Source organism: Triticum urartu, chromosome 1A, assembly GCF_056163025.1.
Source record: "Triticum urartu cultivar PI428250 chromosome 1A, HENAU_Tu73, whole genome shotgun sequence".
Lineage (NCBI taxonomy): Eukaryota > Viridiplantae > Streptophyta > Magnoliopsida > Poales > Poaceae > Triticum > Triticum urartu.
The window spans coordinates 475,307,496-475,323,653 of NC_141873.1; the positions used below are offsets into that span (position 1 = coordinate 475,307,496).

Genomic DNA, 16,158 nt, shown 5'->3' on the forward strand with positions numbered 1-16,158 from the left:
TCGACCAGGTCTGAGCGGGGTACCAGACAACAACAAATCGAGATTGGAGCACACCAAATACCCGCTCGACATCCTTACTACAAGCCTCCCGAATCTTCGCAAACCAGACGTTCTTGCCTCCTGGCACAGGGTTTGAGATGTTCTTCACAAATGTCGACCATCTCGGATAGATGCCATCAGCTAGATAGTACCCTTTATTGTACTGTCGTCCATTGACCTCGAAATTCATCGGAGGAGAATGACCTTTAACAAGCTTGGCAAAGACTGGGGAGCACTGCAGGATGTTGATGTCATTGTGAGTTCCTGGCATCCCAAAGAAAGAGTGCCAAATCCAGAGGTCATGTGTGGCCACTGCCTCAAGCACCACACTGCAACCGCCTCTGGTGCCTTTGTACAACCACTGCCAAGCAAATGGGCAATTCTTCCATTTCCAATGCATGCAGTCGATACTTCCAAGCATCCCAGGAAATCCTCTTGCTGCATTCTGTGCTAGGATCCGAGCAGCGTCTTCCGCATTGGGTGTTCTCAAGTATTGCGGTTCAAACACTGCCACCACTGCCCGACAGAACTTGTAGAAATACTCTATGTTGGTGGACTCGTCCATGCGCCCATAGTCGTCGAGTGAATCACCGGGAGCTCCGTATGCAAGCATCCTCATAGTTGTCATGCACTTCTGGATGAAGGTGAATCCAAGTGTGCCGGTGCAATCCTTCTTGCACTTGAAGTAGCTGTCAAACTCCCGGATGGAATTCACAATCCGGAGGAAAAGCTTTCGGCTCATCCGATAAACAGCGCCGAAATGTTTTCTCACCGTGCAATGGAGCGTCGGCGAAGTAGTCCGAGTAGAGCATGCAGTAGCCTTCAAGACGATGCCGGTTCTTTGCTTTCACCCGCCCAAGCGCCGAGCCACCTCGCCGCGGCTTCTCACTGCTCGCGAGCAGGCCAGCGAGGGCGGCGAGCACCATGAGATGCTCCTGCTCCTGGACGTCGGCTTCGACTTCCTCATCCAGCAACGCCGCGAGCGCCTCCTCATCTTCAGAGTCCATCGCCGGGCCGGGCAATTCACCGAACACCTTGTGGGCGAGGTGGGCGCAAGCCCGCCGGTGTACAGGCCCTGCGCGGCCGAAGCGCCGGAAAAGGTGCCGGGGCGGCGGCGGAGAGGCTGCCTCGACGAAACCCCTTCTTTTTCCTGGCGGGAGATGGTCTACCTAGCTGCGGCGGGCGGTGGTCGGCGCCGGGATCGGCAGGGTGGCGCAGGGTGGCGGCCGAGCGCGGTGGTAGGAGGCGAATCTGGACGGGTGGCTTGACTTTTTGCCTGTCAATGTGGCCCCAGGAACGCTTTTCCCCTGCACCGAAGCCCCCGAGCGCCCCCCAGTGCGTCGTGTTCGGCTTCTGAGCGCCGAGCCGGCGGAATTCGACGTCCTGAGGGCGCGGCTGGGCCATTTTTTTGTCGCCGGCGCAAATAAACCGCCTGGGGAAGCCGTTCTGGAGGCGCGGCTGGAGATACTCTTAGGATAAAACTGAAGAACAGGGTAGGAAAGTGCATGTTACCTATAGTTACATTCATGCTCTGAGAATTGCAAGCAAGCGGGTGAATATAGATATGCCAACAAAAAGGAAAGCTGTCTACCGGAATGAATAATGCGCTAAGTAGTAGCACCAAAAAAATTGGACACCGCTACCCAGCCAGCGTGATTCCAACGCCACAGCAGTGCGGCGCGTTGTCTCCGTTGGACGTCATGTGCCCTGCCGAGGCGCGTGGAACAGAGGGTCGACGTGAGAGAACTGCAACACCGTCAGAACAGTATCACAGTGCTCTAGCTTTTCTCATTAAAACTCCCAAGCTTGTGTGCTGCTCCGTCAAACATTCTATGGAAATCAAGGACCAAACAAACGCTCAGCACTCCGATGTTCAACATCCGTCACCATCTATAAATAGCCCACATTACGAGAGATGTTACATGTTGTTAAATGAAGCTTCAAGCTCTGGGCTTTACCGGTACCGTTTACCCAGGACGATCATTCCCATGAGAAATAAAACTCCAGCTCGGACTAAGTAAACCATTTTCCCTGTAACTTTGGAAAAGGTTGAGCCCTAAAAGAACTTGTCACCCAGGCTCAAAACTTGGTACCACACTTCCAGAGTAGTATTAAAAATGTTCAGAGCAACAGGTAACTCTGGGTGCTTTGGGGAAGGATGAACCCTAGAAAATGTTCGGACCATCGACATGGACTACTTCTCGAACAACATGCCGCGCCAATGACTGTTTTTCAGCATGACAAGTTGACAACACTGTCAACCAAAATATTTTCGGACTCCAAGCAAAGGGGCAGCAGATTGCTAAATATTACCCGTCTTGCTGGTAGAACAAATAAAGAAGAGTAGCAACTGTATTACTAGAAGAAAGACAGGTCGGAAAAAGCGTAGAAAATGGAAGAACTTTGTTAGCAAAAAGATCAAAGGTACCCAGACACCTGAACACCATAACATTATTAGAAGTAGCTGAATCGGAGTAGACAGGTCACGGGTGTCAGAAAGACATTCACCCAAGTGGTAATGATCATCCTGACTTTGGGATTTCATGTATAACTATTTGAAGAGATCAGCATGCACTAAACTGCATATAACAAGGCATAACAAAGTAATGCTACAAATCCAATTGTAGTGACACAAATTGAGTGAACCTGAGAACAGATTACCAGTTATAAGGGCACCACCTGAACGAATTTGACAACTGAAAGTTATACAAGGTTCTACTCCATTCTAATATACAGTATTCAAGAAATTCTTTGGTTGCATCTTATTAAGGATCATGTATTCATCAGCACTCTTTTTGCTCACTATTTCAAGGCACCTAGCCTTGAGAATGAAAGATTGAAAGTTGTTCAAGTTGTACTTGAGAGTCATCATGATTATGATATCTCAGTTTAGAACAATACAATGTCAAAAGAATCAATGTTCAAAGTTCAGTTTTTAAGATCATGCTAAGTCACCATGCCTTTCAAAAATCAGTCAGAGTACCAGTTTGTGTTTGCGCATGATTGACTAAGGATGACGAATCCAGTCTCTTAACTGCAATAAGTAATGACTAATGATGGATGATGGTCACTGTACTCACCAAAGCCCAGCACCACCACACCAACTCCAGACTCCAGTCTCTTATAAAGGCAAAAGTTTCCATTTCAGTCATCAGATGGAAAAAATAAGTGTGTGATTGTTCAAGTTGACTGCTGATAAACACAGTGCTTGACAAGTTGACATTGGTCGCACTCAAAATTCCATTGTACTGCTGCCACTGGAGTTGCTCATATAAATTAGGATAGCAACTCTGTGACACAAACTTCACAGGAATATTGAACTACATCCGGCTACCTTCATATAGAAAATAATTGTGGGATAATGATTCATTTTGCTTGCCAAAATGAGCTACTTATTGTGAAAAGACCCTCTATACAACACTCTCTTGCGCTTATGTTGTAGTAGGAACCAAGAAATTGGCGTCAGTTAAGGTGAAATCCTCTGGAACTCAACCCGAATATATTAAGCAAAATGAACAAAACAGAGAATTGCCTGATAAAAAATTGTCGCCACTTCAAAAACAAGAGGGATAAAATTTACAGAGCACTGAATTAGAAGACGACCACCAATTTTTGGAAATTATAACATGTCAACCGATCCAAAGTGTCAATGAGCTATACACTGAAACCCAATTATTCCCAGACAGCAGTCAATAATATACACACACAGTCAATAAACAAGAAACAAAAACACGAATTCACAATCACATAAGTAAGTTGATACAACATAGTCATATCGAGAGAGGGCGACGGAGTTCACCGCGATCTTACTCTGACGGCTCGCTCGCCTCGCTCTTCTTGGGCTGCGGCTGCGGCGGGGGCTGGGGGCGGCTGTCGTAGTCAACGACCTCGGCGTCGGTGACGGAGCGGGAGTGCTGGACGATGGACCGGCCGATGGAGTTGATCCACTCCTCCTTCTCCTTCTCGGCGTCGGCGATGAAGTACATGGTCTCGGCCGGGGTGGAGAGCTCGAAGGCGAACTGGCGGTTGAGCACGTCCTCGGCGCCCTTGACGGTGAGGCAGGAGGAGACGGGGATGATGCCGCGGGGCACGGAGCCGCGCGTGACGGCGGCGTCCTTGAACCAGAAGAGGCGGCCCTGCTTGAGCACGAACCAGCGCCGCCGCCACGTCTTGATGTACTCGCCCTGCTTGGTCAGCCACCCGGCGCGCTCCGCGCCGTGCCAGAACTCCACGCCGCCCGCCGCCGGGTCGTCGCCGCCGCCCGCCGAGGAGGAGGAGGAGCCCATCACCGCGCGCCACAGGCTGGCCGCCATCGCGCCGGGGGGGATCGGGGATCCGGGATCGGGCGGGCGCGTGCGAGCGCCGGGGGGGACTGCGACTGGGGAGGGAGGAGAGGGACAAAGTGGGTGGGGAGTATTGCGCCGCTGGATTTGGCCGGGCGGTTTGATGCGATCGCAAAGGCGTCGCCTTGAACGGTTTAATTTGGCGTTTTATATCCAGCTGAATTGATTCGCTTAAATCCAGTATTTATTCACACAAAATCATAACGTTTCTATAATGGGAATATCATACGTCTTTTTATAAACAAATATCACAACGGCTTTTTTTTAGCAACTAATATCATAACGGTTAAGAAATCTGTAAACTATATGGATACACGGGAAGCCCATTTCATCTGGTTTTAATAAAGACCGTTGGGCTTTATCCCATCGTTCATCTATCAAGGTTGAAAAACAACATTGGAGGCATTTATGCAAGCATTATCAAAGAGATTGCATAAACATCTAGAAACTTTCAACAGTTTTCCTTCATCTTCGAAGGATGAGAGTCTAATATCGAGGCACATAGCCTTGCTAAACATACTTTTGATCTGGATTTCGAGCGCATGTGTGGCTCTTAAACCCGCCGGACTTACATTGTATCCCCTGAACTTGTTCAATTAATAAAGCAAAGTATGTTTAGACTAAAAAAACTAATTACGGGGTAAGATTTTCCTAAAAGAAACTAATTGCAGGGTAAGGCCATTCACGAGTCAATCTTTCAAAATCCACATATGACCGACAGTTTTATCACCAGGTTTAGAGACAATCTTAATATCATAGGTGAAAAACAGCAGAACAATTCTCAACAAGGACTAACACCGCATGCAGCAGTCCGGAGAGTGCCCAATATGCCACCGATGGGGTATTGTAAGATCCACATTGATGTCGGAGTTCTAAGCGGAAGAGGAGGATCAACAACGGCGGTATGTAGGGATAGAGATGGCAATTAACTTGGGAGTTCGGCTCATGTCATTGAGGGAGTGTTTGACCCTGGCACACTGGAAGCCGTTGCATGTCGAGAAGCCCCACATCTTCAGAATGTGGTCATAGCATCAGACTGCAAACAAGTAATCTCTGATATATCCAAGGGTGCTCGAGGTAGATACAACGTTATCACTACTGAGATCAATCTCAAAGCTTTAAACTTTCATTATAATTTTCTGTTTGAAGGTCGTGCTGTCAATTATGAAGCACATAGCTTAGCTAAGTTCTCGCTTTCTTGAGATCCAGGGCGTCATGTTTGGTTTGGCCAACTTCGTGACCATCATTATATCCCACTACATGTGGATTTTGATGAATAAAGCTTGTTCTTATCCCTAAAAAAACTAATTGCAGGGTACCCCTTGCAAAGGGCACTCTCACCTTTCAAGTTGCAAGTGTGCCACTTGTTACAACCTGAGAGTTTTTTCTTTTTCGTAAATTCATTTATTTTAAAATACTTTATCTCTTAAACCATGCTTCCAAATCTTGAACCCTATTCATCTTTGGATTTATCACTTCTAAATCTTCAAAAACTAGATCCAAAGTTGATAGGTTTTGAAAAACTTATTTTTATGAAGAAAAAAAAACATGACAAAATAGAACCGAGCTGGAAGCACATCTTTTTCTCACTTCTTTTTTTCCTTTTCAGTTGTGCCTCTCGCAAAAGTAAATATGTACCTTCACGAGAAACAAATTTGTGTCTCACAAGAAAGCAAAAAAAAAGTCTTTTTCCTTTTCGGAGAGCCATAGTTGTGCCTCCCACGGAAGCAAATCTGTGCCTTCACGAGAAGTAAACCTATGCCTCTCGCGGAGTAAAAAAATGCCATTTTTTATTTCCAAGAGGTATTGTCGTGTCTCTTGCAGAAGCACACATATGTCACCACGAAAAGTAAATCCGTGACTCTTGCGAAGGCAAAAAAGAAATGTTTTTTTTTCGAGAGGCACAATTGTTCCTTTCGCGGAAACAAAACTGTGCCTCCACGAGAAGTAAATATGTGTCTATCGCGAAAAAAACAAAAAACACATGTTCTTTTTTTCTGTCCCTCATGGATGAAAAAAAATGCATTTTCTCGCGTAATTTCCCCCCGATTTTTTGGTCAAAAACCTTAGAAAAACTGGGCAAAAAGCCAAAAATAAATCATCTAAAACTAGAAAACACGTACAGAAAAATTAAAAAATGAATCCCGGGGAAGCATGGCAGTGGCTGTGGCTGTGGCACGCTCTCAGCCCACCAAAAGTGACCCTTGAGAGGTTCCCGTAAGAGCTACCCCTCGTTTAGTTTCTCTCTATGTTAACGCTACGATCTAAAAAAAATCCTTCTAAACTATTTTAAGACTTTTTAGGTCACGCTATGGAGTAGTATATAGCATGTTATAGTTAGCGATGGACTGTTCTGCTACTGTCACTTATCTCAAGAGCACTTTTATAGGAGCCTCGGCAGCTTGGCGCCTGTTATCAGGGACATACAGAAGAGAATGCTACACTTTGATGAATCAGAAATTGTTCATGAGGCTAGGGAACACAACTTTTAAGATCATGATTTTGCAAAGGCTTTGGCCTCTCTTGCCGTTGGACGGCATATTTGGTTATCCATCATTCCTATTGTTCTTTCTTTTTGTACTAAACAATATTGATTCTTGAATAAAACATGGTGGAAACCTATAAACAAACTATGTTATCGCTATGTGTTAAAAAGTGGATTTGCTAATTCTTATCTAGGTGAGAATTAACAAAGTCAATATATTACCGCAAGTCAGTAGTCACGTAGCCATCGAGTCATTTTCCTAATAGTAACACAATCATGGAGTTAGCTATACAACTACTTTTTCTAGATTTCACTACAATAGAATGTTCGAGATGGCAAAATATGTTATCGCGGGAATGTCCATTTTTTTTGCAAGCATGGTAAATCCTTCTCATGTTTAGGTCTCCTTTGGTTCATAGGGTAGAAAAGTCATAGGAATAGGAAACTCATAGAAAATGAGATGACATTTATATCAAATTCCATAAATATGAATAGGAAAAGAAATGTCATTTGCTCACATCATATGATTTTTTCCATGGAAAATGCTTGGCTTCTACCAGCGGATCGCACGCGAGCATCCGCCGGCTCATTTGTACGACGTGTGTCCTGACCGAGCGGTCCTTTTTTTCCTTTCCGTCAATGTGGCCACTACTCGCTGCTCACTGATCAATACGATGAGTTTCCACAGCAAGGTCTCTATTGCGAAAACTGCAACAAGACCTCTGTTGCAGAAAAATTAAATTTGCAATGAGATATCTGTTGCAAAAAAAACACTAAATTGCAACAAGGCCTCTATTGTAAAAAAACTATAACAAGGCCTCTGTTGTGATCTTGCAAAAATTTCTGCAACATGACTCGCGTTGTAGAAATTTCCCACAACACGACATGTGTTACAATGATAAAAGATGGCGCTTGGTCGCTCAATCCATCAAATCCGACGGCCGATGCATAGTGTAACGCCCCGGACACACCCACCGGTGGTCGTTACTCCTGGCGGGATCTAGACTGGCCCCACAAATCAATACTAGTCTTTTCTGCGCACTTTGCCCTCACACGTGCGCACCCGGGAGCAACTTCCCGGTCGGTTACCCATCCTGACACTACTTCAAGCTGAGCACGCTTAACTTTGGAGTTCTGTCTGAATGGGCTCCCGGAAAAGAAGGAATTCCTTATTGATATGAGTAGTCTATCATCCCTAATAAGGCAGGCCATCACACATAGCAGCCCCCTTTTTCCATTGAGTCTAGACTAATATTTATTTTCCTACGAAATATGAAGGATATGAAGAATCCTTCATAGGAATATGATTCTATTCCTACAATCCAAAGAACTCTAAAGAAAATTTTCCTATAGAATTCCTACAAAATTTCTTCAAATCGAAGGAGGCCTTCGTTTTTTACAGAAATTGCTCTGCTCGCTAAAGGAAAGAAGGAATTGCCCTGCTTGCTAAAGAAAATTGCCATCCCTACTACAACATAATTTTCCATGCTTTAAAAATAATCTAATGTCAAGTTTTTAGCATTTTTTTTCTTACATCACCAACACAAGCACGTTGGTAATAAGAGAAATCGGACAACTAAAATCACCACATGGTTGCAAGGATGGACTTATAAAAATCTTCTCATTATGTTTCTCCGTTCAAGTCTTTTTTAGAAACTAGACACTTGTCCGAATTTAACGAACTGGAGCCTTTACGGTTTACAAGGTTTAAGAAAATAAAATGAAGGTCCATGGTACAAACCCAAGTGGCCCCTTGTCGCCCCTTGTCTCATTAGCCGAAAACACACCAAACACACACTATAGACGGAGGGCGGTGGTACTCACTTGCCATGCCCGTCGTTCCATTTTGAGATTCTAAAAAGGAAATATCACCACTAAAACATCCACTCAAAAGAGACGGACATAACCCTTACAAGAACGGACCAAGTTAGTGAAAATGACCTCTAAAGACACCGATGATATATCTCAAATGGATAGATGTGTTGTTCGTTGCTTTTCCAGAGCCATCAAATTGCGGTAATGGCGTCCGGCCACTACAAGTGGGTAAAACTCGCATATTCAATAGTATTTGCTTTACATCATTATGTTTCATTGTTGTCTAAAATGAACAAAAACAGACTCTGTGAGGGTTACCCTCTCTGTTTTTGGCACATTTTTTTTCAACCAAACATCTTTGGCTTTTTAGGGCTTAATTTTTGCTTTCTCGCTAGGCAGAGGTTCGGCCATGGCTGCTTGCAGCTCCAGCCGTGGATGGGCGCAGCAGCATGATCGCTGACACGTAGCCTCAGCCGGCAGGCGTTGCATCTCGCCGCCCTATGGTTACAGCAAACACGTGACTCCGCCCGTCATCGCCAATGCACCGCTTCATTGGTTATAGCAAAACAATCTACCTTCTTGCTATAAGTAATGTAAACCAAGGGGATCCAAATTTGAAAAATGCTTGACTCCTACTTCCTCCGTCCCATAATATAAGGCCGTTTTTGACACTACATTCTCACGTGAACTTTTGGAAATCAGCCATCTACATTTTCAGAAGTACAAAGATAAATCCACGGAAATGAACCCAAGCTCTACCAAAAGGATACCATTTTTTTTCCAAACTTATAGCCAGTGACAAACACGGAGGGCTGTTCTACTATGCTAGCTGCAGTAACACTCTAGAAGGTTTGTAGTGCTATATCGCAAGGCGATCAGTAACTAGCAACAAATTAAAGCCGGAACTCTAGTGCACGGATCGACCGGAGCTTCTTCTATCTGCTCGACGGCGTGCCCTAGTGGCTCGGGAGGTGCGCCCTCGGGGGACACTGGTAGCACTTGGCGAAGAGGCCGAAGGTGTCGATCTGCTTGACGAAGTTGGACACGCTGGCCCAGCCGCCGAGCCCGAACCCGACCACCAGCACCCACGCCACCACGAACGCGTTCACCACGAACATCCCGCTCCAGCTTGGCAGGAACGCCGGCGGCTTCTCCGCCGCATTCTGTTAAGAAGCACCACGTCAAACAAGAGCATGTGATACCGGCCGACACGGCGCGCGCTAACGGACGTGGACAAAGACAAGCAAGCTTACCGATCTGGCGTGGGCGGAGCGGTAGGTGAGCATGTGGGCGACGGCCGGGATGACGTAGACGGTGAAGCTGACGAGGAGCGCGCCGACGGCGGAGTTAATGGGCCCGAAGAAGGGGAAGATGATGGCGAGGAACCAGATGGGGAGGACGAGGGGGAGCCGCGCGAGCGCGCGCCGGAGGACGCTGCCGGTGTGGTGCATGCCGATGGCCTTCTCCCAGACGAAGTAGAGCGGGGTGCACGCGAAGCCGAAGGTGATGAACTGGTGGATGAGCATGAGGATCACCGCCGCGTCGCGCCACCCGGACTTGGGGAGCAGCGAGAAGGCGTTGGAGTGCGTGAGCAGCGCGTCGCCGAACGCCCAGTACATGGTCGACGCCGACGGCAGCGTCAGCGTGAACACGTACAGCGTCGCCACCAGGTAGATGTACTTGAACTTGCGCGGCTTCCACATCGCGTGCATGATCTCTCTGCATGCATGCATGCATGCGCACAGCCAAAGTCAGTTTCTATCTATGTGCAAAAATATTGGGCTGTTCCAACTTCCAAGTACTATAAGCAACTTCTCTAAAAAAAAGTGCATGAACAATTTCGTGGAAGCAACATATTGCCTGATCGATCAGTTAATTATTACCAAAAAATGATCATCTTATCATAACGGCAGGCAGTTACATAGAGAATAGAATCTTTTCGAGAGAAAAAAACAGATGCATAATGCGAATATAAACCCTTTGGAATTAGCGTACTACGTACACCTATATGCTTTAGGGTTGATGGAATGAAAAGCAGTGCTTCTCCTAGTCAGGAGGACATTTAGGAGGATGGGGACGTGAGGAATCTCGCCCAACTTTCAACTCTCACCCAGTTTTCAAGGCTATTATATCAAGGCCAAATGCATCCTTGAATAGCTTCTATAGCAAGGAATGGCAAATGAGAAGGGCCATTGTCATTTGTCAAGCACTCAAACTGAAGGATTTTGGATGGAATACCCAAAGTAGGCCATTATCTCCAGTTCTCCACTAACCAAAGGTTGCTAGTTGCTACTAATAGACTGGGAATTATAGAGAAGCGATGGCCCGCACGAGGACGGATTTCGTTTACTTGATCTTGATGTGAACTCCGCACTAGCAAAATGGAAGCCGGTCCACATCATCTAATCGCTAGACTGGAAAGAGCATTTCTATCACCGAAAAAGAAAACGCAGCCGAATTTCTTAAGACAAAGGCCTCTCCAGTTAACAACCGGGGATTTGAACACCACACATACGGGCACCGATTATTCCTCGATCGCGTTGGCTATAATCATTAGTCGCGGCACGAGGATCATCATGGATCGAGCAGTCATGTATTAAGAATGGGGATGAGCTAGGGAATGAAGGGTCGGGGCATAAAGGCTTGCTCATGAGGAGTATTGAAATTCATAGTGCCTAGCAGAGGGCACTGAGTAGGACTGTAAGTGTTGATCACATAGCTAGCAGCTGGCTTTAGTGCCGGCCTGCCGACGGTAAGAAGCCACGACAGCTGGTTTTCCACGAACCGTGAACCATTTTTAACTCATCAGGATTGGTACCAATTGTGAAGCAAGTTGGCCTGGAGGTGGGGGACCAACGAAGGATGCAATGGAGACAATCAGCACTAGAGATTTTCAGTTTTCAACTCTATCCACACGACCTCCCTAGCGCAGCACTATGCAAAAGCTGCACCAGGTGAAAGTTCAGACGATAGATATTGGTGTCTGTGGTGCACTAATTCAGTAACCGTAGCCCGCTAGATTGTTTGTACTTCCTCCGTAAAGAAATATAAGAACGTTTAGATCACTACTTGTTTACAGAGGAGTGGTACTTACACGGTGACGGCGTGGCCGCCGAAGGTGTAGAGGATGTTGGTGGCGCCGGTGAAGTATAGCATGAGGCTGTTGGGGCCCGAGTGCTTGGCGCCGGGGACCTGCGACCGACAGAAAGACATCGATCGTCGGTGTCGTCGTTGGTTAGCGTAGTGTCAACCCGTGTGCCGATCGCCAACAAGGGATGCTGGCTTGTAGTGATGTCGGGACAAATGAGTGAGCGTGCGTGCGTACCTGGCCGTGCACGGCGGCGGCGATGGTGAGGTACCAGGCGGTGTAGGTGGTCATGCCGAGGCCGAGGAAGGACCAGATGCGGTAGTTGTGGAAGGAGGGGATGAAGACGGTGGTGGCGCAGCACGCCCCGAAAATGTACGTCCACGTCCGCTTGTCCAGCCGGTCGTTGATGTAGTAGATGTTGCTGCCATAGCCCATAGCCACGGTGGTTTCAGCAATCCACCATAGACAACATAGATTAATAACAGGTGTAAAAGAAAATCAATGGAAGAACCTTGCGCAGGCGATGAGCTGGATGACGGAGCCGAAGAGCAGGAAGGTGCAGTTGAAGGCCAGCCCGGCCGCCTTCCAGTACGGGCCCAGCAGCCCGTCAAGAACCTCGAACCACTGTATCCCAGCAAGACAGAAAATCAATCAATTCAATTCGGTACTCCTATGAAACATAAGAATTCAGGGACTAGTGCATTCGAGTTTGATGTGAGGATGGATACGGATGGGTGCATGCATGCGTGCATAATGCATTCATGCTTACTCCCAGTGCGGTTTTGCTTCAGCGACAAGGAACTGGTCAAGTCCACACAGCAGCGCATGCAAAGCGCCTTTTCGTCCCCAACTCCGGAGCATCACGATCGCGAGGGGACGGATGGAGGGATCCAGTTCCGGTGCAGATCGACTAGAGACTACTGGAAACGTATGCAGGAAAGCCGGAGAAGAAAATGGAAACTGAAAAACTGACTGGGGCGGAGTGGAGTGGAGTGGAGTGATGGATGGACGGGCCGACGGACCTGGATGACGTGGTTCTTGAAGCTGACGCCCTCCCTCTCCTTGCGGGCGCGGTACTCGACGTAGAGCACGCTGATGAGGTAGGCGGTCCAGCTGCCCATGAGGCCGTAGAACACCTGCAGCACCAGCCCGGAGGCCATCCCCAGCTGCGAGAAGGAGTAGGGCAGCGTCAGCAGCACCTGCGCCACCTGCACCCACGCACGCACACACGCGGATCCGATCCGGCGACGATGAGGTCTCGTTTCGTTGAGAAGCGAAGCGACGGGGAAGAAGATGGATGCGACGGACGGACGTACCTGGTTGGAGGCGCAGCTGAACCAGGCGTCCCACACGGACCCGCCGTGCCAGAGCATGTCCTTCACGGTGAACCCGCCGTCGCCGTGCCCGCGCTCCGACTCCTCGCCGCCGTCCATCACGCGCGCCCCCTCCTTGCCGCCGCCGTGGCCGCCGTCCGCCATGGCCACGATCGACTCCTCCGCCTGATCCCCCGGCACCATCCTCCCGCTTCTTTCTCTCTCTACGCACGCGACAGGAAGGAAACCAAGAACCCGATGTAACAATGGCTGCAGGGAACAGAGGAACACACGCACCGGCCGGTGGCTATATATGCACGCCAGTAGTAAATTACTTGTAACAGCCAGCACCAACCTGTCGCCGGTGAGGGGGAGTAAAGCTGCAGGGCGCCGGCGGAATTTACTGCGCTGCTATCTGGCAGGCCGCCCGCAGCCGAGACTGCAAAGTTGGCGGCAGAGTGGGTGCAGTTACTTCGCCGCGGCTTTCTCGGGGTCCCGCAGCTCCGCCTCTCGACCGGCCGGGTCTTCCTTCCCCCTCGCGGCGTCCTCTTCTCCCGGCCTCCCCGGCTCCGCCTCACTTCTCTCGCTAGGTGTCGAGTGAGGAGGGTGGGAGGGGAACCACACGCCACCCACATTTATAACGACCGCTCTAGCATACGACTAATTTCTAGCAATACAATATTCATGTTAAAAAGATTCTAAAGCAGAATATAAACAACGACTATCATGAGTATACTAACATTAGACAGTACAAGTATATTTACATTGAATAGGGTACAGGTAATGTGTGGAATTTCATAGAACTTGATTATGGTAATAATGCTTTTGGCAGGCTTTCGCATCAAATGTATTCCATCTTGGACGATTTATTCGATTAGCGTGGTACTAAAAGAAATCTACAAAATATAAACAACAACGATCACACGGTGAAAAACTAAAATTGTAGAGGAATCAATAGGTAATAGTAAATAAATACAATAAATAGGATATACACCATATTGTGGAACCGAATTAATGGTTTTGCCTTGATTCATGTTTTTTATATGTTGGCACATTTTATTATTCTGCTATGGTGTGTCAATTCCTATCTTTCATACGCTTATATCCATCTATATCTCTGCCATTTTATACATTGGTAACTTCTTGGTAAAATCTTTATATAATATGTTGAAGGTTATACGGGTAGATTGTCCTTATAATAAGCTTTGGTTTATTAAAGTTCCGTTGAAATTTAAGGTCTTTCTTTGGATTATGTTTGGGCATAGTATACTCACAAAAGATAGCTTATTTGCTAGAGGATGGTTTGGTAGTGATAAGTGCAGATTTTGTAATGAGAAAGAAACATTAGATCATATATTTTTCCATTGCTCTTTGCCTAGTTATGCTTGAGGTATGTGGTCAAGTGTGCTCTCGGGATAGATATGAATGTAGGATATGTACATGACTTTTGTGGTTGGATTTTTGGTGTTCCTAGAAAAGCTAGTGGGGAATATAGCAGTAGGAGTTGTTGCGATGTTGTGAGCTTTGTGGAAATCTAGAAATAAACCATGTTTCGAGAATATTTATCCCTATGATCCTTCAAGCAATTATGGAATCTGACTATTGGTTAGAATTCTGAAAATTATTATAGTAACGAAAATAATGAGGGGTGCAAGTCAGAGGGGCAAGGCTTCTGCTGCAAGTGGCAGCTGAGATCTCCAACAAGCACAGAGGTTGGGCTCCAATGGTCCTTCCCATTGCTGGTTAAGTATGATTGGACTTGTTCTGCAGGATGAAAACTTAGAATCTAATCTTTGGTGTTTTGATTGAGTGTTGCTCCCTTTCTGAAGGTGTTGTTGTGGAAGACCTTCTTTGTCCTTGTGATGTCTAGAGATGGTTGGTGTACATATGGTCGCTTCTCTAGTTTGTTGATCACTATTTTGATCACTTTGGGTTTTTTTTTTGCTTAGGCATACTTTTGGTCTTCTCTGACTTTGCCATTTGACAGTGTGTTTATTTGTGTGTGCGTTTTGGTGTTGATTGTATGTATCCTAGCTATGTAGAGGTTGGATGTGTGCTCATGGTATTTTTATCCATTTGATGCTTTATTTAGAATCAATAAATACACCCTTTGTCAGAAGAAAACTTCGAACAATTTGCTTTATAACATGGCACTAAAAGAAATCTAGAGAAAAATATAAACAAAAATGATCACACGGAAAAATTATAGAGAAATCAATAGACAATAGTAGTAAATACCACAATGAATAGAATATACACCATATAATGGAACCAAATTAATGGTTGTCGTGTTTCATGATTTTCATATATTGCCACATTAAGTTACCCTCTTTGATGTGTCAATCTCTATCTCTTTCAAGCGCTTATCCATTGATATGCCATTGGTCTTTTTTATTAATATTTGTTCGAATTTAAGGTGTATGATTTTTTTAATGATTTTGAAAAATCGTATGTACACAATTTTATCCCAATGCAAAACAAGATTGGTATTGATCGTACTTGTTGTCTGGATAACTAATAATACCATGGTATCATACTTAGCCTGGCAAAGCACACTTTACGTTGATTATCGACGCTAGATCTAGTAAACATAAGTCAAAGCTCTTAATCATGGTAAACAAAGGTAAAATAACAAATTAAAGAGGTGGAGGAAGGCAAAGAGGCTGCAGTGAAGAATCAAGCCCAAGAAAGGAAGCATACCAAGGTGGATGAATGAGAGGTGTGTGTAGGGATTGTGTTGGCATGGCGGCTGTTGTTGTTACAATTTTAGCCAAGTTCTCACAAATTAACCGGACAATTTTTGCTCTCTTCTTAATTAATTGAGTAAATGAAAATGGCAATCTTTTTTACTTTTAAAAAACAAATACACTGCCCCTAATTAACATGATCATTTTTCTTGAATATGGCTGAGGTTCTGCCTAAATTCCACTCAGGCTCCGCGCAGCTTTTGGCCGGAATCGGTTCCTATGGACGTAGCAGCGGTAGATAGGAAGTAGGAACACTTTCTGCGGCCTCCTGAGGGAAAGCGACCTGCATCATCTTCATGTAATGGCTATGTGTTCTCTATATGCCCGT

General features: G+C 46.2%; 1 protein-coding gene and 1 pseudogene across 1 annotated transcript; both read right to left on the reverse strand.

Moving 5' to 3' along the window:
- Positions 1-3,609: 3,609 nt before the first annotated feature.
- Positions 3,610-4,493, reverse strand: LOC125520185 (pleckstrin homology domain-containing protein 1 pseudogene; annotated as a pseudogene).
- A 4,932-nt stretch (positions 4,494-9,425) lies between these two features.
- On the reverse strand, positions 9,426-13,677 carry LOC125520194 (auxin transporter-like protein 2). The gene is made up of 8 exons (XM_048685037.2): positions 13,439-13,677; positions 13,087-13,307; positions 12,793-12,978; positions 12,282-12,394; positions 12,008-12,191; positions 11,777-11,874; positions 9,936-10,401; positions 9,426-9,845 (listed from the first exon to the last, which is right to left on the reverse strand). Exons 2-8 carry the CDS (start codon positions 13,285-13,287, stop codon positions 9,639-9,641), a joined length of 1,455 nt encoding a protein of 484 aa, XP_048540994.1. The 5' UTR covers positions 13,288-13,307; positions 13,439-13,677; the 3' UTR covers positions 9,426-9,638.
- Between the last annotated feature and the right edge of the window lie 2,481 nt (positions 13,678-16,158).

Excerpts from the sequence above, each read along its gene's own strand:
- LOC125520194 (XM_048685037.2), bottom strand. The coding sequence starts at position 13,287 with ATGGTGCCGGGGGATCAGGCGGAGGAGTCGATCGTGGCCATGGCGGAC. Across the intron at positions 12,395-12,792 it reads TCAAGAACCACGTCATCCAG|TGGTTCGAGGTTCTTGACGG; the intron begins GTCCGTCGGCCC and ends GCTGGGATACAG. Across the intron at positions 9,846-9,935 it reads GCTCCGCCCACGCCAGATCG|AATGCGGCGGAGAAGCCGCC; the intron begins GTAAGCTTGCTT and ends GCTTCTTAACAG.